We start from the raw sequence: 26,387 nt of genomic DNA, 5'->3' as shown, positions 1-26,387 counted from the left end.
TTTAATATGGAACTTGAAAAGAAAAATGTGAACAACAGAGCAAAACTGTGTGTCAACACTGTGAAGCAGAAGCAATTAAAATTCTGACATATATAAGAGATTTACATTTTGATACAAAGCAAGTTTAATTTATCTACTCTTCTTCTTTAAATTCCTGTAATATAAAACATACCTGTCACAATTAGGTCCTACTCTATTGATTAATTTTTCCATAGCCGCCTCAGTCTCTCTCAGCTTTTCTTGTAGTTGTGTTAGCTCATAGTCAGCTGAAAAACAAACACAACCACTATCAGCTCTGAAAACATATTCCTCTAGTAGTATTACAGAATGTTTGTCTCAGCAAACACTTTATCAAGCAAAAACTTGATCTTTGAGGGATCTAAGAAGAGCAGATATATTTCAGTCTCCATAAAATTATTGGAAACATTTGCTTTCACTTCTCCAGTTATAAAAAAAGGAGTAGAGAGGTTCCCAAAAGGCACATAGATGTATAGAAAGCATCTTCTCAGAATGGCTAATGAGCAACCACTTGATATGTGGACTGAAGTGATCTGATGATCTTATGTCGTCAAGGAACATATATTGTTATAATGCCTTGTTGTAAAATCAAGAGTTCTTTACCTATTCAATTCTTGTGAATAAAGATTCAAAGCCATTCAAGTTAATACATGTTCTGCTTTCAGATATCTGGCCCTTCATGGATGTAAGGATACAGAGAGACAGTTCAAGGAACTTGCTCTTTAAGTGGGAGGCCCAACTTAAATGTATACCCCAAATTTAAAAAGCACAGCATGAGAACCAGAAGTGCCACAATAGTTTAACAAATAAATAAAAGAAGCAGATTCAGATAAAAAGACATCTTTTAAAAAGTGGAAGTCAAATTCTTGTGGGGGAAATGGAAAGGAACATAAACTTTCTCAAATTAAGTGTAAAAATATATTAAGAAAAGGCAAAAAGGAGTCTGAAGAGCAGCTAGACAAAAACTCAAAAAGTAATAGCAAAATGTATTTTAAGTACATCAGAAGCAGGCAGCCAGCTAAACTATCAGTGGGGCCCTTGGACGATAGAGATGCTAAAGGAGCACTTGAAGATGATAAAGTAATTGAAGAGAAGCTAAATGAATTCTTCTGCTACAGTCTTCACAGCAGAGGATATTGGGGAGATTATCAAACCTGAGCCATTCATTTTGGTGACAAATCTGAGGAACTGTCCCAGTTTGAGGTGTCACTAGAGGAGGTTTTGGAACAAATGGATAAACTTAACAGTAACAAGTCACCGAAACTATATGACATTCACCCAAGAATTCTAAAAGAATTCAAATTGGAAATTTTGGAACAATTAACTGTGGTTTGTAACCTATTCTTTCAATCACCTTCCGTATCTAATGCCTGGAAGATAGCTAACATGATGCCAATATTTAATAAAGGCTCTAGAGCTGATCCTGGCAACTACGGACGGGTAAGTCTAACATCAGTACTGGGCAAATGAGCTGAAACTATAGTAAAGAATAAAATTGACAGACACATAGATGAACATAATTTGTTGGAGAAAAGCCAACATGGTTTCTGTAAAGGGAAATTATGCCTTACTAATCCACTAGAGTTCTTCGAGGGGGTCAACAAGACTCTTAAGTAAAGTAAGTTGTCATGGGATAAGAAGGAAGGTTCTTTCATGGTTTGATAACTGGTTAAAAGCCAGGAAACAAAGGGTAGGAATAAATGGTAAATTTTCTGAGTGGAGAGAGGTAACTCGTGGGGTCCCCCAAGGGTCTAATTTGTACAGTACAGTATGATGGGGGCTAATTTGGCTACGACAAATCAGGAAAGAGATCTTGGAGTTATCGTGGATAGTTCTCTGAAAACTTCCAAACAGTGTGCAGCGGCGGTCAAAAAGGCAAATAGAATCTTAGGAATTATTAAGAAAGGGACAGAAAATAAGATAGAATATCTTACTGTTCCTGTATAGAACTATGGTACGCCCATATCTTGAATACTGTGTACAGATGTGGTCTCCTCACCTCAAAAAAGATATTTTGGCCTTAGAAAGGGTTCAGAAAACGGCAACTAAAATGATTAGGGACTTAGAACAGGTCCCATATGAAGAGAGGTTAAAGCGACTGACACTCTTCAGTTTAGAAAAGAGGAGACTAAGGGGGGATATGATAGAGGTATATAAAATCATGAGTGGTGTGTAGGGGGCGAATAAAGAAAAGTTATTTATTAGTTCCCATAATAGAAGACCTAGAGGACACCAAATGAAGTTAATGGGAAGCAGGTTTAAAACTAATAAAAGAAAGTTCTTCTTCGCACAGCACGTAGTCAACCTGTGGAACTCCTTGCCAGAGGAGGCTGTGAAGGCTAGGACTATAACAGAGTTTAAAGAGAAGCTAGATAATTTCATGGAGGTTAGGTCCATAAAAGGCTATTAGCCAGGGGATAGAAATAGTGTCCCTGGCCTCTGTTTGTCAGAGGCTGGAGAAGGATGGCAGGAGACAAATCACTTGATTATTGTCTTTGGTCCACCCCCTCTGGGGCACCTGGTGTTGGCCATTGTCGGCAGCCAGGCTACTGGGCTAGATGGACCTTTGGTCTGACCCAGTACGGCCATTCTTATGTTCTTATGTCTGTCTTGGGACCCATCCTATTCAAGTTATTTATAAATAATCTAAAAAAAAGGGGGGGGGATAAACAGTGAGGTGGCAACATTTGCAGATGATACTAAACTGCTCAAGATAGTTAAGACCAAAGCAGACTGTGAAGAGCTTCAAAAAGATCTCACCAAACTGACTGGGCAACAAAATGGTAAATGAAATTAAATGTTGATAAATGTAAAGTAATCACATTGGTAAAAATAATCCCAACTCAATTCAATATGATGGGGACTAATTTTACTACAACTACTTAAGAGAGTGATTCTGGAGTTAATGTGGATAGTTCTCTGAAAACATACACTCAGTGTGCAGCGGCAGTCAAAAAAGCAAACAGAATGTTAGGACTCATTTAAAAAGGGATAGAGAATAAGACAAAAAATATCTTATTGCCTTATTGTGTACAGATGTGGTTGGCTCATCTCAAAAAAGATATATTGGCATTGGAGAAGATTCAGAAAAAGGCAACCAAAAAAGATTTGGGGTTTGGAACAGGTCCCATATGAAGAGGTATAAAAGACTTGGACTTTTCAGCTTAGAAAAGAGGAGACTAAGGAGGGATATGGTAGAGGTCTATCACATCATGACTGATATGAAAAAAGTGAATAAGGAAAAGTTATTTACTTATTCCCACAAAATAAGAACTAAGGGGCACCAAATGAAATTAATAGTTAGCAAGTTTAAAACAAACAAAAGGAAGTTTTTCTTCGTTCAGCACACAGTCAACCTCCATGAATCTATCTAGCTCTGTTAAAGTTTTAGCCTTCACCACATCTGTGGCTAGGAGTTCCACAGGTTGACTGTGCGCTGAGTGAAGAAAAACTTCCTTTTCTTTGACCTCCCATTTGACTAGTGACAGATTCTTTAACTGCCAGGAGCTCGGTTTTGAACTGGAAAATCTGGTTGAAAGGGGGTTGACCATGACTGGGCAGTATTACTGAGAAAACACCCAAATTTTGGTTATTGATGGCAAGGAAAGTGGGAGGTGCCAGGCTATTACCTGCTAAACCCTAGTCAGCCAAAGCTGTCTCCTACCTATGTTGGGTGGCTGCAGCTCCCAGACCCAGCTCGGCAGGCAAGCCCTTCTCTCTTGACCCCGATGTGTGGGGTGTGTGTCTGCAGAATAGAGAGGAAGCATAGGCACTGGGGAGCGGGAGGAAGAAAAACAAATGGGGGGTGGCACCTCAGGGGAAGAGTTGGGGCCTCAGTGGGGCAGAGAAGGTATCGACATCCCTGTTGGAGTGTCCCATTTTTAATTACTACAAAGTTACCAATCATGGAGATCGAGAGAGATCCCGGATGACTGGAAAAAAGTAAATGTAGTGCCCATCTTTAAAAAAGGGAGGAAGGACGATCCAGGGAACTATAGGACAGTCAGTCTTACCTCAGTCCCTGGAAAAATCACAGAAGGGATCCTTAAGGAATCCATTTTGAGGCACTTGGAAGAGGGGAAAGTGATCAAGAATAGCCAGCATGGATTCACGAAGGGCAAGTCATGCCTGACCAATCTGATTAGCTTCTATGATGAGGTAACTGGCTCTATAGACATGGGAAAGTCAGTGGATGCGATATACCTTGACTTTAGCAAGGTTTTTGATACGGTCTCCCGCAATATTCTGGCCAGCAAGTTAAGGGAATGTTGATTGGATAAATGGATGGTAAGATGGATAGAAAGCTGGCTAGAAGGTCGGGTCCAGCGGGTAGTGATCAACGGCCAATGTCAGGATGGCGGTCAGTTTCTAGAAGAGTGTCCCAAGGTTCGGTTCTAGGACCGGTTTTGTTCAATATCTTTATTAATGACCTGGGCGAGGGGATGAATTGCAACCTCAGCAAGTTTGCAGATGACACTAAGCTAGGGGGAGAGGCTGATATACTCGAGGGCAGAGATAGGGGCCAGAGTGACTTAGACAAATTGGAGGATTGGGCCACAAGAAATCTGATGAGCAGGGCTCGACAAATACACTCACCCGCTCACCCATGGTGAGTAGATTTTACCAGCTGGAGAGTGACAGAGTGGACTGGCCAGGTGGGCCATTGCAACGGGCTGGCGGAAGCCCGCACTAAGGGTGGCACGATCCCATCCAATCCACTGGTTGGCGGAGGAGCAGACTGCCGCTGGGAAGGGGAAAGTGCGGCGATTCTTGCCACCGGGCTGCCTGCGTGAAGCTCTAGCACGAGGAGACGGGGCGGGATGCCAGGATGACGTGGCCCCGCTGATTTTAAAGAGCCCTGGCCGCGTGTCCTTGGGAGCTGGCCGCGGCGCGCAGCACAGCCAGGGCCCGCCCCACCGGCTCCAGTCCTGCCACGGCTCCAGCCCCCCCTTTGTCTCGGCGCTGCCCATTTCCCAAGCTGCTCTCCCTCTTCCCTGCGACCCTCTGGCTCTGCGCCACCCTTGAACCCCACACCCTGCTCCCCCCGATCCCTGCCCCCCAAGCTCTGTACTGCCCATTCACTGCACTGCCCCTAGACCCCGATCCCTCTGCCACTCCCATTCTCTGCGTCCCATTCTCCGTGCCTCCACCGCACCCCACATCCTGCTCCCTCCTATCCCTGCCCCCCCAGCTCTGTGCTGTCCCTAGACCACGATCCCTCTGCCCCTCTCGTTCCCCGTGTCCCATTCCCTGTGCTTCCCCTGATCCCTGCGTCCCTCTGACTCTGTTCCTCCCATTCCCCACGCCACCCCTGTACCCCTTCACTGTTCCCTGCACCCCTCTGGCTCTGTGCTGTCCCTGCACCCTGCTCCCCCTGTGGGTCGGGAGTGAAGGGAGCTTATCCATAGGTAGGGGCAGGACAGGGAAGGGAAAAGGCTGTTGTGACCCAGCAGTAAGTGAAAGGAGGAGTTCACTTGAAGCGCCTTTGCCTTTATGGAAAAAAAAACGAATGAAAATGCTATTTGCTATTTATAGGGCTAAAATGCCGGGACAAAAACAAAAAACAAACAAACAAACAAAAACCATTGCAAAATGCAAACGTGTAAAAGACAACCAAAAAAAGGGGGGGGGATGTTTTGCTTGGGGCAGCAAAAAACCTAAAGCTGGCCCTGGGGGAGTGGAAGGGGCTGGGCTGTGGGGAGGGGAGGGGAAAAATATGGGGAAGGGGCTTGTGCTGAGGGGATGGGAGAGGAGGAGGTCAGGAGAAGAAGAACAAGAAAGGAGAAGGCACCAAGGGACAGGAGTGCAGGAGAGAGAAATGCCAGGGGGTCAAGTGCAGACAATGAGGAAAAGAGCAGGAGGGGAGATGTCAGTGGGAGGGGGGACAGGGTGATGCTGGGAGAGGATAGGAGAGGGGAAGGGCATTGGGGGCTAGAGGAGGAAGGGAGAGGTGCTGGGAGAAGGCTTGAAAGAAGGGGTGGGGATGGAGCAAGTCATGTGTGAGGGCACAGAGAGGCAGGAGGGGAGGTGCTGGGAGAAGGCTTGAAAGAAGGGGTGGGCATGAAGAAGGCAGGGATGGAGCAAAGCATCTGTGAGGGCACGGGGCATGAAGGGAATGGGGGCAGAGGGTGGTGAGGGGGTGGGTATCAGGGAAAAAGAGGACAAAGGGGGAGGCACCAGGAGGGTGCAGGTGCCAACGGATTCTGGGGGTGAAGCAGAAGGGCAGACACCTGTAGGGGAGGGACCAGCACCAGAGGAGAGAGGCAGTGTAGGTGTGTAGAGGGAGGTTTTAGGAGAGGGAATGAGAAGGGGTAGCTCACATGATCAGAGTGGGGCTACTGTAGGAGTGGGCAGAGGGGGGAGAGAAGGGCTGGTGGAGGGGGGCAGGTCTCAGGAGGGCTGAGGGGAGTGAGAAGGGCAGGAGTCAGGACAGCAGAGGAAGGTGAGGGGTTGGAGGGCAGCAAGGGAGCTGATGGAGAAAGGGGAGGAGACATGGCAGCAGAGAGAAAAGACAGGTTTATAAGATATTTATTAATAACTTATTAGTAATTACTGTTCTTATTCTTATTAGGAATTTATGCCATTAAAAACACTTTTTGTGGGGGAGGATGGGGAGTCCCTTTTTTGTCTGTCAAGTAGGGTTTTCCATAATTTGTCAACCCCTGCTGATGAGGTTCAGCAAGGACTAGTATAGAGTCCTGCACTTGGGATGGAAGAATCCCAAGCACTGTTACAGGCTGGGGACCAACCAGCCAAGTAGTAGTTCTGCAGAAAAGGACCTGGGGATTACAGTGGATGAGAAGCTGGATATGAGTCAACAGTGTACCCTTGTAGCCAAGAAGGCTAATGGCATATTAGGCTGCATTAGGAGGAGCATTGCCAGCAGATCCAGAGATGTGATTATTCCCCTTCATTCGGCTCTTGTGAGGTCACATCTGAAGTAGTGTGTCTGGTTCTGGGCCCCCCACTACAAAAAGAATGTGGATGCATTCGAGAGGGTCCAGCGGAGGGCAACCAAAATGATTAGGGGGCTGGAGCATATGACCTACGAGGAGAGGCTGAGGGAGTTGGGTCTGTTTAGTCTGCAGAAACGAAGAGTGAGGGGGGATTTAATAGCAGCCTTCAACTTCCTGAAGGGAGGTTCCAAAGAGGCTGGAGAAAGGCTATTCTCAATAGTGACAGATGGCAGAACAAGGAACAATGGTCTGAAGCTGCGGTGGAAGAGGTCCAGATTGGATATTAGGAAAAACTATTTCACTTGTTGTTCGTCCATCGTGGTCAATGAAGACCTCAACACCACTAAGTACTTTGAGACTGGATACAGTGTGTCCGAAGATGACTTATCAGGCCATTTCAGGCACCAAATGTCCTGGAACATGTCGGGTAGCCAGGTATAGGCATTGCAACCATTGCGCTGGTAGCTTTGGACTTGCGCAGCACGCTCTTGTGTTGTGCTTCAGAGATGCACCTTGTTTTGAGAACTTGGCATCCCTTGTGAATGAGACTGCGCCAGTCAGGGCAGTTGTGTGCCAGCGACTCCCAGGTGGTTGTATCAATTCTGAACAACTTCAGGAAGGCCTTGAGTGTATCTTTGTAATGTTTCCTCTGTCCACCATGCAAGCGTTTACCAGTAAAGAGTTCCCCAAAAAGGAGCTGCTTAGGTATACGTTCATCCGGCATACAAATGACATGACCTACCCATCTAATCTGTGCACTCATCAGCAGAGTGTGGACTGACGATAAACTTGCTCTAGAGAGAACCTCAGTTTCCGGTGTTTTGTCTTGCCATCCGATGCGTAATATTATGCAAAGACAAGTCATGTGGAAGTGATTAAGCTGTCTTGTGTGCCTCCGATACACAGTCCACGTTTCACAGGCATACAGGAGGGTGGTGAGTACCACGGCTCTGTAGACCTTCAATTTTGTTGCTTGGCTGATTCCTCAACGTTCCCATACAGTGGGGCGCAGTCTACCAAAAGCAGAACTTGCCTTCGCTATTCTGCACGTGACTTCTATGTCAATGTTAGCTGCATGGGAAAGAGTACTGCCGAGGTAAGTGAACTGGTCCACCGCCTGTAGCATCCGTCCTGTGACTGTGATTGTGGGTTTTGTGTACGGTGCATAAGGGACAGGCTGATACATGACTTCGGTCTTTCTGCTGTTGATGGTGAGTCCAAAGTTGTCACAAGCTGTGCAGAACTTGTCCACACTGACTTGCATCTCTGCTTCAGAGCCAGCATACAAGGCACAATCATCGGCAAACAAGAAGTCTCTCAGAACAGTCTCTTTCACTTTGGTGATAGCCTGAAGTCTCCTCAGGTTGAAAAGATTCCTGTCCACTCTGTACTTAAGGCTGATTCCGGCAATGCTGTCCTGAAAGGCATCATTCAGCATAGCAGTAAACATGATGCTGAACAGTGTAAGTGCGAGTACACAGCCCTGTTTGACGCCATTGGTGACTGGGAATGCCTTAGAAGATTCTCCACCGTCTAGCACTCTGGCCATCATGCCATCATGAAACTGGCGTACCATCTGAATGAATTTGGGGGGGAAGCCAAACTTTGACATGATCCTCCACAGACCTTGTCAGCTGACAGTGTCGAAGGTTTTCGTGAGGTCAACAAAGGTTGTGTAAAGTTCACGATTCTGCTCCTGACATTTCTCCTGAAGTTGGCACGTGGCAAAGATCATATCAATAGTCCCGCGGCCCTTACGAAAGCCACATTGTGACTCCGGCAGGCCACACTCCAGATGAGTGACCAAACGATTTAACATCACTCTTGAAAGGATTTTACCTGCGATGGAAAGCAGCGAAATTCCCCGATGATAGTCACATACCTGTTGATTGCCCTTCCTCTTATAGAGGTGTACAATGGATGCATCCTTGAGTTCCTGAGGAATGGATCCTTGCTCCCAAAAAGACTGGAACTCTGTGAGCTTCTCTGTGAGTACGTGACCGCCAGCTTTATAGACCTCTGCAGGTATAGCGTCTGCCCCTGGAGCTTTGCCGCTGGATAGCTGGCTAACAGCTTGTGAAACTTTGGCTACTACCGGTGGATCATCCATGGCGCCATTGATGTCAACCTGGGGAATCCTCTCAATAGCCTCATCGTTGATTAATGAGGGTTGGTTGAGGATGTCTTCAAAATGTTCAGCCCATCTCTGCAGGATCTGAGCCTTCTCTGTAATCAGAGTTGAACCATCTGTACTAATAAGGGGGAAGCTCCCGAGAGACTGAGGTCCATAGAGAGTGTTAAGGGCTGCATAGAACCGTTTCAGTTCATTCCTGTCAGCATGCCCCTGAATTTCAGCTGCCTGGTCACTTAACCAAGCATCCTGTATTTTATGCAGTTTGTTCTGGACTGTCCTGCGAGCATTTGCAAAGGCATTCTTCTTGGCAGCTGATGATGGATCATTCTGATGTGCACGATGAAGGCGGTGCTTTTCAGCAAGTAGAGACAATATCTCCCCATCATTCTCATCGAACCAGTCGGGCTGCTTGCGCAAAGAGGGTCCCAAAATCTTCAGTGCAGATGAGTGGATAGCATTCCATAAAAGTTCCCAGTTGTCCACAGTGCTGCCTACAAGGTGCAGGTTGGAAAGCCTGCTTTCTAGATCCTCAGTCAATGCTGAGGCTATGCTCGGGTTCTTTATCCTGGCCACATTAACTCTTTTTATAGACTTGCTACCTTGTGGCCGCCTCTTCATTCTAATTCGGAGATTCATTTTGGAGACAATGAGCCTGTGATCTTGTCCAACAATCAGCACCACACATGGCCTTGATCACTCTGACATCTTGCCTGTCTTTTCTCCTGATAATGACATAGTCGATAAGATGCCAGTGTTTAGAGCGGGGGTGCATCCAAGAGGTAGGCAGGCAGAACGTTGTGTTGGTGATAAGGAGGCCGTGTGCTGCACAGGTCTTCGGTAGGAGTAGGCCGTTGCTGTTACATTTGCCCACTCCATGTCTGCCAACGACTCCATGCCAGGCTATTGAGTCGCATCCTACTCTTGCATTGAAGTCACCGAGCAGGATCAGCTTGTCGGTGCTACTTGCAGCTGATAGTAAGGAATCCAGTTCTTCATAGAACTTGTCTTTCATCTCGTTCAGGTTAGTCATTGTGGGAGCATGGGCACTGATCAGAGTGGCTTGGTTTCTATCTGTAGCGGAAGCTGTAGTGTCATAAGCCAATCATTCATACCGTTGGGAAGACTGGCAAATTGCCGAACAAGGTGATTCCTGACGGCAAATCCAACTCCAGCATCGCAACGCTCATCGGTGCCACGACCGCTCCAGAAAAAAGTATATCCACCTCCAGTTTCAGTTAGCTAACCTTCATTAGCTAAACAAGTCTCACTGAGGGCTGCAATATCAATGTTGTATCTTGCAAGCTCTCTGGCAACCAAGGCTGTTCTTCTCTCTGGTCTGTCTGTTGTAGGGTTGTCCAAAAGCATGTGCACGTTCCAAGTTCCAATGGTGAGCGATGTCATCATATGTTTAATCTGTTTACAGGCAGTCCCCGGGTTACGTACAAGATAGGGACTGTAGGTTTGTTCTTAAGTTGAATTTGTATGTAAGTCGGAACTGGTACATATTGTAGGGGAAACTCTAGCCAAACATTTCTCCAGAGCTCAGTTTTATTCTCCCACACCTCACTTCCCTCAGTCCTTTATTCTCAAGCTGAGGTGTCTGCTGAGAAAAGCCGCTCCGCGTCTCCCTGGTCTGCTGGGTGGGGCGCTAGCTTTGTGTCTCCCTGGTCTGATAGTGGGAAAACCAGCTAGTGCGGGGTTGCCTCACCCCGTTTGTAAGTAGGGATCCGATGTAAATCGAATCCATGTAACCCGGGGACTGCCTGTATTTGTATTTGTTCGACCGCCATAATGGGATTCCCACCAGCCGCGGATGTAGTGAAGCAGGCAATGTTTAGGGCACCTTTTCTAGCCCCTTCCCCAATTCTACGGAAGTGAGCAGTCCGTTCCTAAAAAGGACTGCTCAGTCGCCCAGGTAGACGCCGGATTTCACTGCTGCTTTGATCAGCGAGAAACGACCATTAAACCTGAGCCACCTGAGTGCAGGTCTGTGACTACAGCTCCCAGTGTGTCCACACCTGCTGCTTCATCACTTGCCCATCGCCACAGGACTTCGAAGGTTGCAATAATGATGATAGTAATAATGTGGTGTCGAGACTTGAGCGTGATTTGGATTTAAGTGAGGAAAAGTTGCGCAGCGTCAACCTCACTCTCTCTTCCCAATTCCCATCTGGGTCCTGTAGCAAGACGAAAGTCAAGACAGCTGGAGATGGGACTGGGCGCAGTGGGTGGCCAGGGCGTCTTCTGTGTCTTGTCCTGCTCTACGCGTTCCACAACACTTGCAGAGACCGCCTTCTTGACCATTGGACCTTCTACTGGTCCAACTCAATCCACCGGAGTCTGTCTTCAAATGCTGGGATAGACAACTCCCTGTCTCACCGAGGGTTTTGGGCCCATTGGCTACCCTCACCTGGTTTCGCCGGCCAGTCGAAGCCGTTGCCCAGGGTGTGGCTGCTGTCGCATGCAAACAGCTACGAGGAGCCACAGGTGAGAGCTGGGTGGTGGTGAAGCACTAGAATGGGTTACCTAGGGAAGTAGTGGAGTCTCCATCCCTAGAAGTGGCGAGGAGCATCTGACGAAGTGGATCTTTGTCCACGAAAGCTTATGCTCCAACACTTCGGTTAGTCTATAAGGTGCCACAGGACTCCTCGCTGCTTTTGCAGATTCAGACTAACACTGCTACCCCTCTGATACTCGACTCCATCCCTAGAGGTGTTTAAGTCTTGACTGACAAAGCCCTGGCTGGGTTGATTTAATTGGAATTGGTCCTGCCTACAGCAGGGGGCTGGACTTGATGACCTTCTGAGGTCTCTTCCAGCTCTATGGTTCTATGATTCTATTTAAAAATAAAGAGAAGAAAATAGAGGCAACAGAGCTGGGAGTGAGTTGGCTGTTTCAAACCTGTCAGCTATTTAAACAGTGTGGCAATGGGAAGAGAACGTTACAGACAATCTGGTAACTGCCCAGAACATTCACATTAAGAAAAGGCATTTAGCTGGGAGAACTTTGCTTCTCGACTTTTAACATTCTCACCTAGACTGAGAGCTCTTTTTGGAGCTAGAGCCATTAAAAAAATTATTTGGCCTGATATAAAAATTCAATGAAGTCAGCAGAAACTCCCATTGCTTTCAATGACCTCTGGATCAAGCCCATACTCAACAGACTCAGTAGCTAAAGTTTGTTCAATGTTTTAAAGGTGTAAAATGCTACCATACACCAGCGCTGCTATTATTCTATATAGGCAAGGTGGAAAAATATTTTATTTACTGCAACTTTAAATGATGAAGTTTACTTCGTTATAAGTTTGATTGACAGGTTTCATAAGTGATCATTAGGGACTTGACAAATTCCTTCCATGCTTAAGGGGAGATGGAAACACCTCTTTCTATTGCTAACCCCCAATCATGCAATTTTCTGAGTCTGTGTGGAATGCCCAATTAACTTTATTTTGCCTATAGAGAATAATTTTTAGTGGCACTTTGCTGTCAGGTGGACAGAGGACTTTGTACTTTGCATTCTATATTGTATTATTTGTTGCTTTGTTGATGGAGTGTCCTTTATACTATTAATGAGCACCAGCAACATGATGGTGCTTTAATTTTTTTTTAAATTCTCTCTACATTATTGATGTAAGTGAAACAAATGAAGAGAACAGACATTTTTTGTACCATGTTGTGTCACTCCCATCCTTTACACATTTCACCTTTTATTGTAAATATCTCAAGCCTTTAAAGTTTTGATTTTACACATTAATTTATAAAGTGATGGAGGAGTCACCTGATTTACAACAGCTGCGCTATTTCAACAGCAGCAAATAAGATAATGTTTGCTGTTTTATATTCCTATTTAAACAAATTCTGACAAAAGAGGGGTTAAAACTCTAACATTAATTTCATATGGAACAGCAGTTTTACTTTGTGTCCAGAAGACAATGACTCTGTAAACGGTTATGTGGATAATTTCTAAGCACCTTGGAAATAATACTTACTGATTTTCCTATTCATGTTTCCAGGGATAGCAGCAGGAGATTTCCGCTCCACTGTAGTGGTTTTTCTCTTGGAAGAGAGCTGTAAGTGGAAAAAATTATTATTGTAGAAGTTACAGAACAGCAGTACAGAAACTCAAAAGGCATCAAAGCAAGACAAGGAGAGAAAGCTAAAATTATACTAGACATTAAACATGAAAAATACCACCAGAGGAAAAAAAACAGACGAAAATCATGAAAAATTACGGAAACCTAGCTAACCAAAACCTGCTATCATGTATTATAACCAATGATTTTTTTAAATCAGAATTAAGGATTAACTGATAAACAGCACATTTACATTTTAAAAATATGAAATTACTCCAAATGGCCTAATCCTATATTCCATCTGTATACAGAGCACCCACTACTACAAGAGGATTTCTTGGAGGCAAAACTGGCTCTTCAAAATACTGGGGGAAGGAGAGAGTGGAGAATTCATTCTAACCCATTTGACTCTGTCTTAGCCAAAAGCTTTCTGCCATTATGTACTTCGCTGGCTTTGTACTAACACTGACAGCAACACAGATGTAATCAGGATCTACCAAAAAGTGATATGCTCTTAAGTCACTCCCTTTCATCTGTATGAGGTTAGATGCTGTTGAACTGTGCTTAAGCAGCCCAGCCAACATATCTTTCATTGCCTGCAAAAGCCTTTCTCCTCTTCTGAACATGGGGCTCTCCAGAACAGAAACTACCAATTGTTCTGAGCCATGGTTCAGTGCCTAGCTCACCCCTTGTTCTATGGAGAGAAGCAAGCGACACAAGTCCTTTATGCATGGAAACTGGTTTCTCTCTCATGCAGGCTGGCACAGTGAGTGACTGTTTCAGCTCACTTGCTCCCTTCCAGTCTGGATGGGAAAGGATGTAACAGCCACAGAGTCTGCTCTCACTCCCCATCTTGTAGCCTATATCAGGGTCGCCTTACACCTACTGTATGATCACGTAGTATGAGCCACGATTTTCTCCAGTTTAAATGTATGTGGGTAAATACTAGGCATTTCTGCATAAGTATCCATAAAAAATACAAGCTACCTCTGAAGTATTTAATCTGTGATTTTTTTAAACTTCTCTTTGGGCCAGAACTTCAGCTAGGAGAATTCCAGGGATGTCAATGCTGCACTGCTGATTCACACCAGCTAATGTTGTTTTCTTTAATTAATTAATTAAAAATAGATTTAACTATTTCTCTCAGATGTTGTGGAGAAAAAAAATTGTAATCCAACTTAAAAATAGTGGGACCTAAATTATAGAAAGACCCTTGCTGCAATTTAAGTATCAGATCTACACTGAACCAGCTAGGGCTGCACTGTCATACCCCAACTGCTATTTTTAGCAAGCTAGCATGAGTACATCTACACAAGTTTGAAATTACACCCAAGGCTGTAATGTAGACATATCCTTACAGTATTTGCTATTGTAAAAGCTATCATGCAGAATATTGCCTATTTGTCACTATTCCATAAATTGCTGACTCACTAATTTGTATCTTCTTCTGTGCTAGGTTGAACTAAAGATATTTTTGTCTAAATGATTTTTAAAAACAAGCACAAACTTAGAATTTTCAGAAGATTTCATGGGATGCATCAATGCTTTAAAGACAGATATTTATTCTTACCTTAAACAGAATGTACAGTATGTACAAAAGGATTCCAAATCCATAGATAGGTATGATCTGCCCCACGAGACCTCTCCCACTGCCACTTCCTCCTCCACTACCCTTGGCCTTAGCAACTGCCTCTGCCAGGTGAGACCTTGGAAAATGAGCACCAGAAGACCTGCCCTCAGGGGACACCTGGTGATGCATCATTGGAGGAAAATGACTTGTCTTCCCTGAAAAACACATTGAAGATTTTTCTTCTGTTATTTTATATACATTCTTATGGAAGTGAAATAGTTTGCATGGATGGCTTCATCTCTGTGTTCTTAAGTACCATATTTGCATCACTGAAAGGGGGTGGCTTGCTAAAGATAAAATTGTGAATTATCTTTCCAATTATTCTCCGTGCAATATTGTCAAACAGGTAATCATAATTTCTGTCCTCATGTTACAGGTGAGAAAATAGAGATATGAATATAAAATAAGAACTGAGGTAGACTGATAGATAACTTGTCCAAGGCCACGAGGAAGTCAAGGTCAGCGATTGCATTAGAAATCAGAAACTCTACTTCTGGTTCTGAGCTCAAGAGGCAACTAAACACACATCTTTCCTGGGACAGGCCTAATTCTGCAGCAGAATCTGTTAGTGTAGATGCAGTATACAAGTACTTCAAGGAACCCTGCAGGAGTCCGTGGTAGCAGATCCTGTTGCAGTATCAGAGGGGGAGCCGTGTTAGTCTGAATCTGCATAAACAACGAGAAGTCCTGTGGCACCTTATAGACTAATAGATTTATTGGAGCATAAGCTTTCATGGGCAAAGACCCACTTCATCAGATGCATCTGATGAAGTGGGTCTTTGCTCAGGAAAGCTTATGCTCCAATAAATCTGTTAGTCTATAAGGTGCCACAGGACTTCTCGTTGTTGTTGTTGCAGAATTGTGATCTTATTTTGCACAGTAAACTATACTGGATTATTTACAGCTCATGTAAGAAATTAGTATTTCTGATCTTATTTTAATTACTAATCTCTAATCCAAGGAAGATGTAGGTTGCACAAAGAATTGACTTACAAAATTATTAATGGAGTGATAGACTCAAAGACAAGACAATGTGAGAATGGAAACAGTATAGACAGGATCCAATATATTCTGCTATCCCTCAGTCACAAAATATTGCTTTGCAATTCACATCTTGCTCCAGAATTGGACTACAGAATCTATTTTCACTATTTAAGAAAAAAAAAACATTTCTCATCTTCAGGGCCGGGGAGATAACTCTGAAAATGTGAATTTAGCATACATTAAGGAACTGATGCCTGCCTGTGCTTAGTTCTGCAAAGGTGAACTCTCATTTGCCTCAAGCAAGGTCCATGAATGGAATTTGGTATTTCTGTAAGATGTCACAGAATTCATCATTTTTCCCACAGATTTTGTCATTTTTCTGAATCAGGTATCTAACATTTTTTTCTGTCTCCCTTCCTTGCCTGCAATTGCCTCTTGCACTCCAATTTTCTCCACAAATGGGGAGCAAATTGAATTGCACTGCTATCTCCCTGCACTGTGCCATGGAATAAGGCAACAGGAGTCAGAACTGGAGTCCAGAATGGAGCCAGAGAACTGGAGAAGCCACAAAGTAGGCTACTGAGCTTAGTTGTCTGAAAAACAGTGCAGCAGCTAAGACTAGGTAGCTAAGTCACTGAAGATCCCTGCTTCCCTGACATACATGGGAGGAAGCTGGTTCTAAGCCAGACACATAGGCATCACAATTGGCAAGGCTATGGAGATGGGTTACCTGGAACACACAGTAAACTAAAACCTTGGTTGAAATATTGATGCACATAATCACTGATTCATTTTGACATTCTGTGAGCCACAGCTGAAGTGTTTTGCAGGGAGGAGGGTGGGGGATTGGAATAAAGGGTATTTCATTAAAATTGAATAAATTAACATTGCCACTGAAATAAAGGGTGCTTGGCCCTTGCATCCCATTTAGTCACACAGGACCGGGGGCCCTTGAGTAAAGGTTATGGATTACAGTGAGTAGAAAGATTTTTAGTGGAAGTTACAGAATTATTTTAAAACTAAGTAAGCCCTTATTTTAAAAGTTGCTGACTGAGCAGCAGGTGGTTTTTTTTAAAGAGTGCCGGGCATGAGTGTATCACTCACCAAAGAATTCTCAGTCTAACACAGCTCTAACAGCCCTTTCACTTACTATAGTCCATTTTATTGAATTATTAAAAGTGTACCTTACAAGACATCTTATTGACAAGAGTCTTGTAGATACAGCAGGAATGTCTTGTAACAGGTTTCTGTGGATTCCATACACAAAGCATTGCCACTTCAAGTGGGGAGTAAGCCACAGGAGCCGAAATACTCATAGGAAACAGATCTCATTCACTAAAATGATCTTTTAAAAAAAGATCAGCTATGGGGTGGAGGGGACAGAAATGTGTGACACAAACAGAACTATTTTTCAATTGATAATTTTTCTACCTTTCCAAGGAAGCTTTGACCACGCTTTAAAAACTTTAATTTACATAAAGAAATAAACTTAGACCTAAATGAACACTAGCAACTTGAAATCTAGTCATTTTAAAAAAAAGGGGCTGAAATAGATTCTGTCCTTGACTTTTGTCTGTTTTTATCATTTTAAAAATGACATTTTCTAATTTTTAAAAAAATTCTTTCCCATCCTTTTCCTTTACTTTGCAGAAAAAAACCACACAAACAGGAAATTGACTACACAAGCGAAAGTGAAATGATGGAGTGCAGAGTGCTGTCAAATCCAAATAAATAAAGAGAAATATATATAGATTTTTTTCTCCAATTTCTTTCAGCTCTAATAATCTTTGGTGCCAATAGTAGGTAAAAAAATGACAGAAGTGCAGTGATTTCCAATGTCACCATACTTCTTTAAAAGCTACAATTTCATTCCGAATGAGTCTACCTCAATTATTTAATCAATCACTAGGATCTTTCTACACAATAATATACAATCATTTTCTTTATGTAAAGTTCTATTAAAATCAGTGCACAAGTATTCTGTGTGTTGCAAAAGGAAGTCAGAGTTATGACAAAAAGCAATGAAAAGTAGTTTTAAAAAGCAATATTCACAAATATATAACATAAAACATTACTTCATATTAGGTATGAGATGCTTATAAAAGACTGTTTCCATACTAAGCACTTTTGTGGCAAGAAAATATAAACACATATGTATATGCCCATCTCAATGGGAAAAAAAATTAAATTAACTGGATTAAAATAATTTAAAATATGCACAGAGCCAATATTTCAGACCAGTGCTACTTGAAATAGTTCCCTAAAAATTAGCTGTTTGTGAAAATTACAAGAAACTCACATACACTGAGGCTACCACCAGTTTTTATTGCGCTGTGTTATGTGAATTTAGTGCTTGTAAAAGATGCCTCATTGACATGACTAGAAAATGAAATCCTCTAACCACAGAACAGCTACAATTGACACTCTTCTAGTCTGAGCTTCCTCACCCAGCTCTGTCATGGGATGTAGTTCAGCTTCCATACTCATTCACTCCTTGACTTCTCTGAGGAGACTATCAACCAAACAATTGTTACCATTGTACTGGGTTTTATCATATGGACAGTCATCCCTAGACAACTGGACTGAGACCACAAGATTTCAGAGGCTGCTGAGCATCCAACAGTAAAAAATTAAATTCACTGCTGGGCGGGATACAAACTGATGATTCGTGAAGGGTTCTAGATTTCATTATCTCAGATGGATCCTTTTGGTTACGCTAATTCACATATTAATTTAATTTCTCCAGGTCCCTTTATGCCACCTAAGAGGGTGAATGAATGTTTATTATTTGCATTGTCCCAGCACCACGCTACAGCTACGTCTATACTACAAGCCTTTTTGTGTAGACAGCGCCTTTTTGCACAAAAACGCCTTTTGCACAAGAGCTGTTCTTCCTCAAAACCTATGCAAATGAGCGCTCAATTTGCATTTGCTCTTCCGCAAGAGGCTTGTAGTATAGATGTAGCCTAAGTGATATACAAAAACCAACATATTACACGTCCAAATATACAGTATCTGAATGAAAGGGTGGTGATGATGAATGTAAAGCAGGTCTATAGAATGATAAGCATACATCTTATAGTGCCACATCTTTGTTTGGAACCTGTCAATTGTTAGGTGTTCCATTTGCCTTCTCTGTACCACCCATTATTTTGTATGCTTTGTTGAGGTTTTCTTTCTAAACTACTGTATCAATATTTTCAAGCTCTCGTCAGATGGAAGTTCTTTATGTCTCTACTATTTTTCCTTGTCTGTCTTTGAAATGTCCTTGCTTCCCACCCCCTTCCCTCCCAGAACATTTGTTCTGAGATTGGTGACCATAAAGATCCCAATTGCCTGTGTGATGGCGTATCACTGGTTTCTCTAACGCAGTGTTTCTTAAACTGTGTTCCGCGGCACACCGCTGTGCCGCGAGGCAGTGGAGGTGTGCCATGGAGAACAGAATTCAAAATGGACACCCTTAAAGGGGCAGGCGACTTTTTCTCTCTCTCAATTTTCCCCCAATTCTTTTTTTTCCTGAATAACTTTTTCCCTCGACTTGTTTTTTTTTGGCTTGGTGTTCCTTATAAAAAAAATTGTTTGGTGTTTCTCAGTCTTAAAAAGTTTAAGAAACACTGCTCTAATAGTATTATAACACTGTCACTATTCATTGTGCACTCCAACATCGTTTTTTACACTATGGTTGCACGCTAGCAGGTTTTTGTTGAGCTATCTTCATTGATGCTTTCTTTCCTGAATGGTTGCATTTATTTTAGAACTCATCACCACGTAGGTGTACTTGGACTCTTTGGGCCTGTCAAGGCTGTTCCCTACTCTGGCATGTCAAGTGCAGAAAGTGGGGGCCTAAAAGAGACTTTAAAAATATCTTGCCTTTATAGGCTTCTGCTTAAAAACTCCCCAGTCACAGATTCCCTGATCTTGAGTGGTATGCTGCCACTACCTACGTGAAAAACAAAACTTTCTTGAACCCAGGAAGATTCACTTGGGAAGTTCTTCTAGAAGGGTAGCCCAAGCTATTTTACCACAAGAGAGCTTGGAGGAAAAAAAAAGGAAAACTAATCTCTGATAGCTGACCTCTCAACCTTTGGCTTGCATACACAGACCTTCTATTACCTTCCAGGACACAAGAATCAGATCATAGTCTTAAAAACAGTGATTTTATTAACCAAAGATATATCTGGTAAAGCATACTCGGTTGCTAGGTGTTGTAAAGCTACTGAGCAAAAACAAATTAAAGAACAGAGAATTGCTTCCCTGGGATTCAGCTTTAGGTACAGTGCATGGGGAGGAAGGGAGGTGCACATGGACTCAGCACAGAGGAATTTAATCAAACTACAACAAAGAAAATAACCTGACTGCAATGTCTAATTAAACATTCACTTACATATCTGTATCTTCAAGATCCTGTCCATTTCCAGGCATGGGTAATCTTGCCTGGTTCAATTCATCCCCCACCCCCGGCCCCGTTTAAACGCTCTCTTTCTCACTCTCTCTCTCTCTCTCTCACACACTCACATACACACACACGTACGTAGCAGACAAATTTCCTTTCAACTCAAATCTCAACAGTTTCTTTCCATTGGTTCTCCTGGCTTCCTGCCAACACTTCCTGGTTACCTGCTTTTCTGGGATTAACCCTTTAGTTACTGAATGCTGTAATGTTTTAAAAAAGGGTAGTACTACTCCCATCCATCACAGGACCAAATTTAGAAGTGATGCCCTATGTGACGTTAGTTAGACCAGAGGCTTTCAACCTTTCCAGACTACTGAACCTCTTGTAAGATCGGTCTTTTGGACCCCAAATTTCACTTTAAACTTCTTATCTACAAAATAAGACATACAAGTAAAAAAGTGTAAGAGCAATTATTGCTGAATAATTGTTTACTTTCTAATTTTTACCACAATTATAAATCATTGTGATATATTGTATTTACTTTTCAGCGTACAATATAGAGAGAAGTATAAACAAGCCCTGCTTTGAAATTTTAGTTTGTCCTGACTCTACTATTGCTTTTTAATTAACCTGTTGCAAAACTAGGCAATTATCTAGATGAGTATATGTTCCCTCTGCATACCCCCAGGGATGAGCATACCAGTTTGAGAACCACTGAATTAGATCGTCAAGCTTAAAATCTAGACAGACTCCATCAGATTCACTTAGTTCTGCTAGATTTATTTATACCTATTTTATGCTAACCTATTTCAAGAGGTTAATCTTTCCAGATGAGCACCCAGTCAAGAGGATGCCAGAACAGTTCTTGATAGCTATTCTTACAGGCAGCAGGTAATAGAGGACTTCTTCCTTCCAGGATAATACTTTTCTTTTTTTACACAAATCTGGAACTGAACCACATAGCAGCTAAGTGATTTGCCCAAAATGCTGTGCCAGAGAACATAAATGAACCCAAGCAAGTGTCCTAACCACTGCACACTATGAACAATCAAATTGTACTAATTAAACACACACAGTGTACAGCACCAGGCACAAAAAGCCTCAGTCAGACTTTCCAAATGCAAGTTCTAATATTGTGAGAACTCTAACTATATACTTATGCTTCTTTACAATTATGGTTTGCATTGTTGACATTTATGCTTTTTGTGGGTTTTTCATCATAGTGAGTCAAGAGCAAGCTGTTTTTCAGTGAAATTAGGAATTAAAAAAAAACAACAGTTCATTTCCCTCCCAGTTGCTACAATGTATTTTCTCATATTTTGTCCAGCCCGGTACTATATTTTATAAGCCAGGGTACTTCTATCACTTGCTTTTGAGACCATTCAACAAACTAATGCACTTCACTATTCAGCAGTTTTTCCTGATATTTAATCTAAATTTTCCCTCCAGCCACCAAATCATTTTTATTGCTTTTCTCTGAACTCTCTCCAGTTTGCTGATATCTTTCTACTGGGAACTGAATGCATTATTCCAGGTAGTCAAACCAAATAAAGACCATGGCCCCTGGGATACCTTTGCCTATACGAGGCCCAAATTATGTTAACCTTTTTCAAGCCACAAGCTGATGTTTAAATCACTGATCATTAACCAACCTCTGTCTATTTTCTAGGTTTTCAACTCCCACTAGATTTGTGTTTTGCTTATTTTTCTTCACATGCGCTAGTTTACATTTTATTTCAATATGACTTGTTTTATCTTAGGCACAACTTACACCACTTAAACTATTGCTCACTCTTAAAGCAATAATGAGGACACAACTACATACACTTTTGATATAATCAACCAGCGTAAGTTTTCCTCAGGATATATTGAAAACAGCATCAGGTATTTATTATATAAATACTGCTTATGACTGCTTTTTAGAAAAGGGACCTTGCTGTGTTCTTAGACGTTTAAAGTTGGGAAAAACAAACCAATTTAGGAATATGCCTTATGAAATTGCCACCAGATGATACATTTAATAAGATTAAACAAAAATTGAACAATGAAAGGAGCAGGATGGAAAGAAGGGATAAAGGACAAGATAGTTATCTTAAACAGAAAAAGTTCTTTATCTGGAAACCTCCCTGACTGAAGGAAATTCAAATGCTAAGTGTGTCAGATCCAGTTGCTCAAAAGACCGAACCAAAAAAGAAAGATGATTTTATGATCCATGTTAAAAATTCTGAAATTAACTGAAAATTGATTGCAAATCCATTGCTTGGGAATGTTTGTCATACAGAAATCAATGTATAATTTAATTATTTTAAACATATATTAAACATATTTAATTCACTGTTGATTATTGTAGCAGAAATAGTTTCCATGTCCTTTAGTCTCCCCATGAAAACTTCATAAGAACGGCCATACTGGGGCAGACCAAAGGTCCATCCAGCCCAGTATCCTGTCTGCCGACAGTGGCCAATACCAGGTGCCCCAGAGGGAGTGAACTGAATAGGTAATGATCAAGCCATCTCTCTCCTGCCATCCATCTCCACCCTCAGACAAACAGAGGCTAGGGACACCATTCCTTACCCATCCTGGCTAATGATGTCAGATCCAGTTGCTCTTGTCCTTTAACTCTTCTATCATGCAGTTATGCATTATCAATTAAAAAAATAAATCCCTGTGAAAAAGGAATTACGAAAACAGCAGAATTAATAAGGAATTATTTTGGGGAAGTTTTATTGCCCAGTGTTACACAGGTCAGACTAGATGATCATATTGGTCCCTTTTGGCCTCGGTGTCTGTGAAACCATTACTGAAATTGCAGTACTGATTATACGATTCAGTTTCATATTTAACTCCTCAAAAACCTCCATTTTAAGATATGTCATTGAGTGGGAGGGGGGTGTTTTTAATAAGCAGTGAATTAAATGAATCCATGTAACAAAATACATAGGATACAGTACAGAGGGCTATATTTTAAAGTAATTTTTAAGCATCAATATAGGCTTTATTTCTTTTTCCTAACCAATATCCTTTAGCCTTTTGCATAATGGCAAAGTGGACATCAAATATATGACACCCGTGGGGCTTAACCCCTACTGCTATGTGGCTTATTGCTTTCTTAAATGAAAAAAAAAATACTTCTGAACACAGCTTTAGTGTTACACTAGCTGACATACCCATACTAAGTTATAGACTTGTCTGATAACTCATTCTTGAATAATGTTAGATTTTAACAAACCGCAGAAAACTTTATGCATTTTTTATTCAGACTAGAGTTGGGGCATTTCCTTTAAGTTTAAAAATGACATTATCTTATTCAACTTCAAAAGTATTTAAACACTATTCACTCAAGAGGACTACAGACAAGAAAATTAATCATGGTTGTTTAATTGATATTTTTTATTTTTTCATAAAAATATTAAGAGCTTGGTCTAGAAACAACTGCAATGAAACTGCTGCCATGAAATTGAGAAATGGATCATATACTCTAAACTGAAGCTGTGCAACAGACAGAGGTTACATCCCCATCAGTGTAAGGCATCTGGTTTCAGTCCTATAGGCTGCTTAGTATTGTCCATGATTCACCACCACTTAAAAATTCACGCTTAAATTTAAGAATGAGAACTGCCCTACTCAAGTCAAGTACTTTTTGCCTAAGTTTATCCTAAATGAAGCAGGTCGGCTTAAAGTACACCATTCAGCTACGCAAAATCGTGTAGCTGAATTCAGCTTCCCTTAAGCCACACTGCTGCAGCAGCTACTCTGATGGAGGCTGACCGGAGCACACACTCCCGTTGGCTTCCCTTACTCCTTGTAGAATGAGGAGTACAGGATGCTGGCAGGGGCTGCCCTCATCATTCGATTTTGGGTCTATACTAGACCGGCTAAATTGAATGCTAGAAGATCAACCTCTGGAGGGTCGATCTTCCCTGTAGTGTATACATGCCCTAAGTACTGTGACGGCATGGAGGCAGAGAACCCTGCACTTTGTGAGATTGAGTCATTAATGTGCTATCCCAAAAGAGAGACATTTAAGCATGTTCTATCTTCCATGTTGAAAGTAAAATGACAAAACAACTGTACTAATCCTAATTATATGTCACGTAAAAATGTTTGTTATGTTATTGGTAAAAAAATCAGAAATAATATTGGAGTAGGAAACTAAATGTGATTCAAATAAACTTTTATTTCATATGACACTTCAAAAGCAAAATAAAAAACAAAAGAAAATCTCTTTCAAATAGACAGAACACAGTGAATGAAGGATACTGTAATGTGATCTCCCTTGACATAACATTTATCTGAGCTACTACACACATTAATTAATAAAACTCAAATGGAACTTGGGACATCTGATTAAAAGGTATTTGGGTCAGAGATAGGAACACTGAACTATGACTTCGCCTCTGAAAATCCACGGTATACCAAAGATCTCTGAAATGAGAACAAGAAAAGGTGAGATGGAAAAAATATTTGGTGAATTATATATATATATATACACACACACACACACATACACACACAGTATGTTTCATTCAAAAAAAAAAAAACCACCAACATATTTTATACAAGAATTGCACAAACAGCACCACTGAAATGAAAGCAGCAATTGTGGGGGGAAAGAGCTGCAGCCAAAGTTACTATATAGTACTGTGGGGAATTTTTTGACCAGGCAAACACATTCTTACAAAATAGTGCAACAAAATGGGGTCATTTCAACGTACAAGTCTGCAGATCCCATTGTACATTACACCCAAAGCTCACACACCTATAAGCCTGTAGCCGACTCAGTGTGTCCTATACCTCCTATGCCCTTGCAAGAGATTCAATGCCCACATGGAGATTTTTAAAGATGATGGCATTTCTTTAACCTCTCTTCTTCAGGACTCTTGCTAAAAATGTGGATAATGTTGCATAGGAATGCTGTGATAATCAAGAGTGTGTGTGTAAGATGCTTTGAAATCCTGGCACAGAAGGTAACCAGACAAACACAAAGAATTATCTTCAGAGAGATAGACAAGTTAGTCTTTAAAGTGCTACCAGACTATTTGTTGGGGTTGTTTTTAAAGTTTTTCCTGTTACAGACTAACAAAACATATGGATGGTATCATGTGGGTACAACCCACTTCTTCAGATGACCAAAGTGTTGGAAACTCTGATTCTATGCCTTAAGCAGTAAATTAAACTTGGTATCTAAGTTTCTATTACTACCTGTTAATGCAACGTGTAACTCAGTATGAGAATCTTGGAATTACAAACATTAGCCACTGGAATGCACTAAGTTGCCAACTGTATGCTCCCGAGGCCTGGCCTTTTTGCCAGGTCTGCGCAGCCATGAGCACTACAAGGCCTTGGTCCAAATCTGGGGTTCCTAAGCAGTAGGATAAAATGCTCCCAGTTGTGGCTGGCCCTGGGATCGGGCTAGTCACAGTCTAACTGGGTTTCCCTATGGTCGGATTCAGGCAAAGAAGCGGCCGCCCTCCCCGGTACCGAGGAGAGACTCCAAGAGGAGGGTGGAAGCCCCGAGCGGGGGGTGGCAGCTGAGCAGCCCAAGCTCCATTAGGGACGCGAAGGGTCGCCACGTCCCTGGAGGGCCCGGGCCCAGGGGAGGCCTCTTACCCTCGGGCGTCGCGCTGCCGGGCTCCTGCCTCCCGCCCCGGGACAGGAAGGTCCTAGGCAGGAGCAGGGAGACGCACAGCACCAGGCAGGAGACCATCGCCACCTTCCGGACGGTGGGATACGCCATGGCCGCCCCCAACGGCCGCACGCGGCGGACTCAACCCGCGCTCGCCCACCCCGCCGCCGACCGAAAACCGCTGCGCGCAACCGGAACCGAACCGGCTCCCGGCGCCACATCCGAGCTGCGTGACCCCGATGTACTTCCGGCGCGTGCTGCGGCGGTTGGGGGGGGAGAGGGGAGTAAGGCGCAAGCTCGGACTCCCCCTTCCTCGTCATTGGCCGATCACTGAGCGTGCGCGAGCGACGAGAGCATGCGCGTTAGCGGCTGGCGGGGCTGCTCTGCTTGGCCCGGGTTAGCCTCTGCTGCTCCCGCGCCCGGGGGGAGGGGCGCGTCGGAGCCCGTCAGGACGGTGCTTTGGCTGGGGCGTTTCAAGAACAAAAGAAACGCGCCCCAGTCAGAGCCTCGTGGGGCCCGCCCGCTCGCTCCCGAGTCGCTGCTCTGCCCCTCCCCAGCCCCGGACAGGAGCCGC

General features: G+C 42.9%; 1 protein-coding gene across 2 annotated transcripts in view; it reads right to left on the bottom strand.

The window, feature by feature from the left end:
* The window catches only part of RIC3 (RIC3 acetylcholine receptor chaperone), a 38,508-nt gene extending 12,355 nt beyond the window's left edge, over positions 1–26,153 (bottom strand). Inside the window, exons 1-4 of one of the 2 annotated variants that reach the window (XM_075928013.2) lie at positions 25,798–26,153; positions 14,751–14,965; positions 13,097–13,175; positions 173–266 (exon numbers count right to left, since the gene is read on the bottom strand). In XM_075928013.2, coding sequence (XP_075784128.2) covers positions 173–266; positions 13,097–13,175; positions 14,751–14,965; positions 25,798–25,924 — 515 coding nt within the window. In that variant the 5' untranslated portion in view covers positions 25,925–26,153. The remainder of the gene's footprint in view (positions 1–172; positions 267–13,096; positions 13,176–14,750; positions 14,966–25,797) is intronic. The other variant, XM_075928012.2, reaches the window with a different exon arrangement.
* Positions 26,154–26,387: the final 234 nt, after the last annotated feature.

Source organism: Pelodiscus sinensis, chromosome 5, assembly GCF_052426305.1.
Source record: "Pelodiscus sinensis isolate ZL-2025 chromosome 5, ASM5242630v1, whole genome shotgun sequence".
Lineage (NCBI taxonomy): Eukaryota > Metazoa > Chordata > Testudines > Trionychidae > Pelodiscus > Pelodiscus sinensis.
The sequence above is the reverse complement of the archived record's forward strand: the minus strand, read 5'-3'. Positions and strand labels throughout refer to the sequence as shown.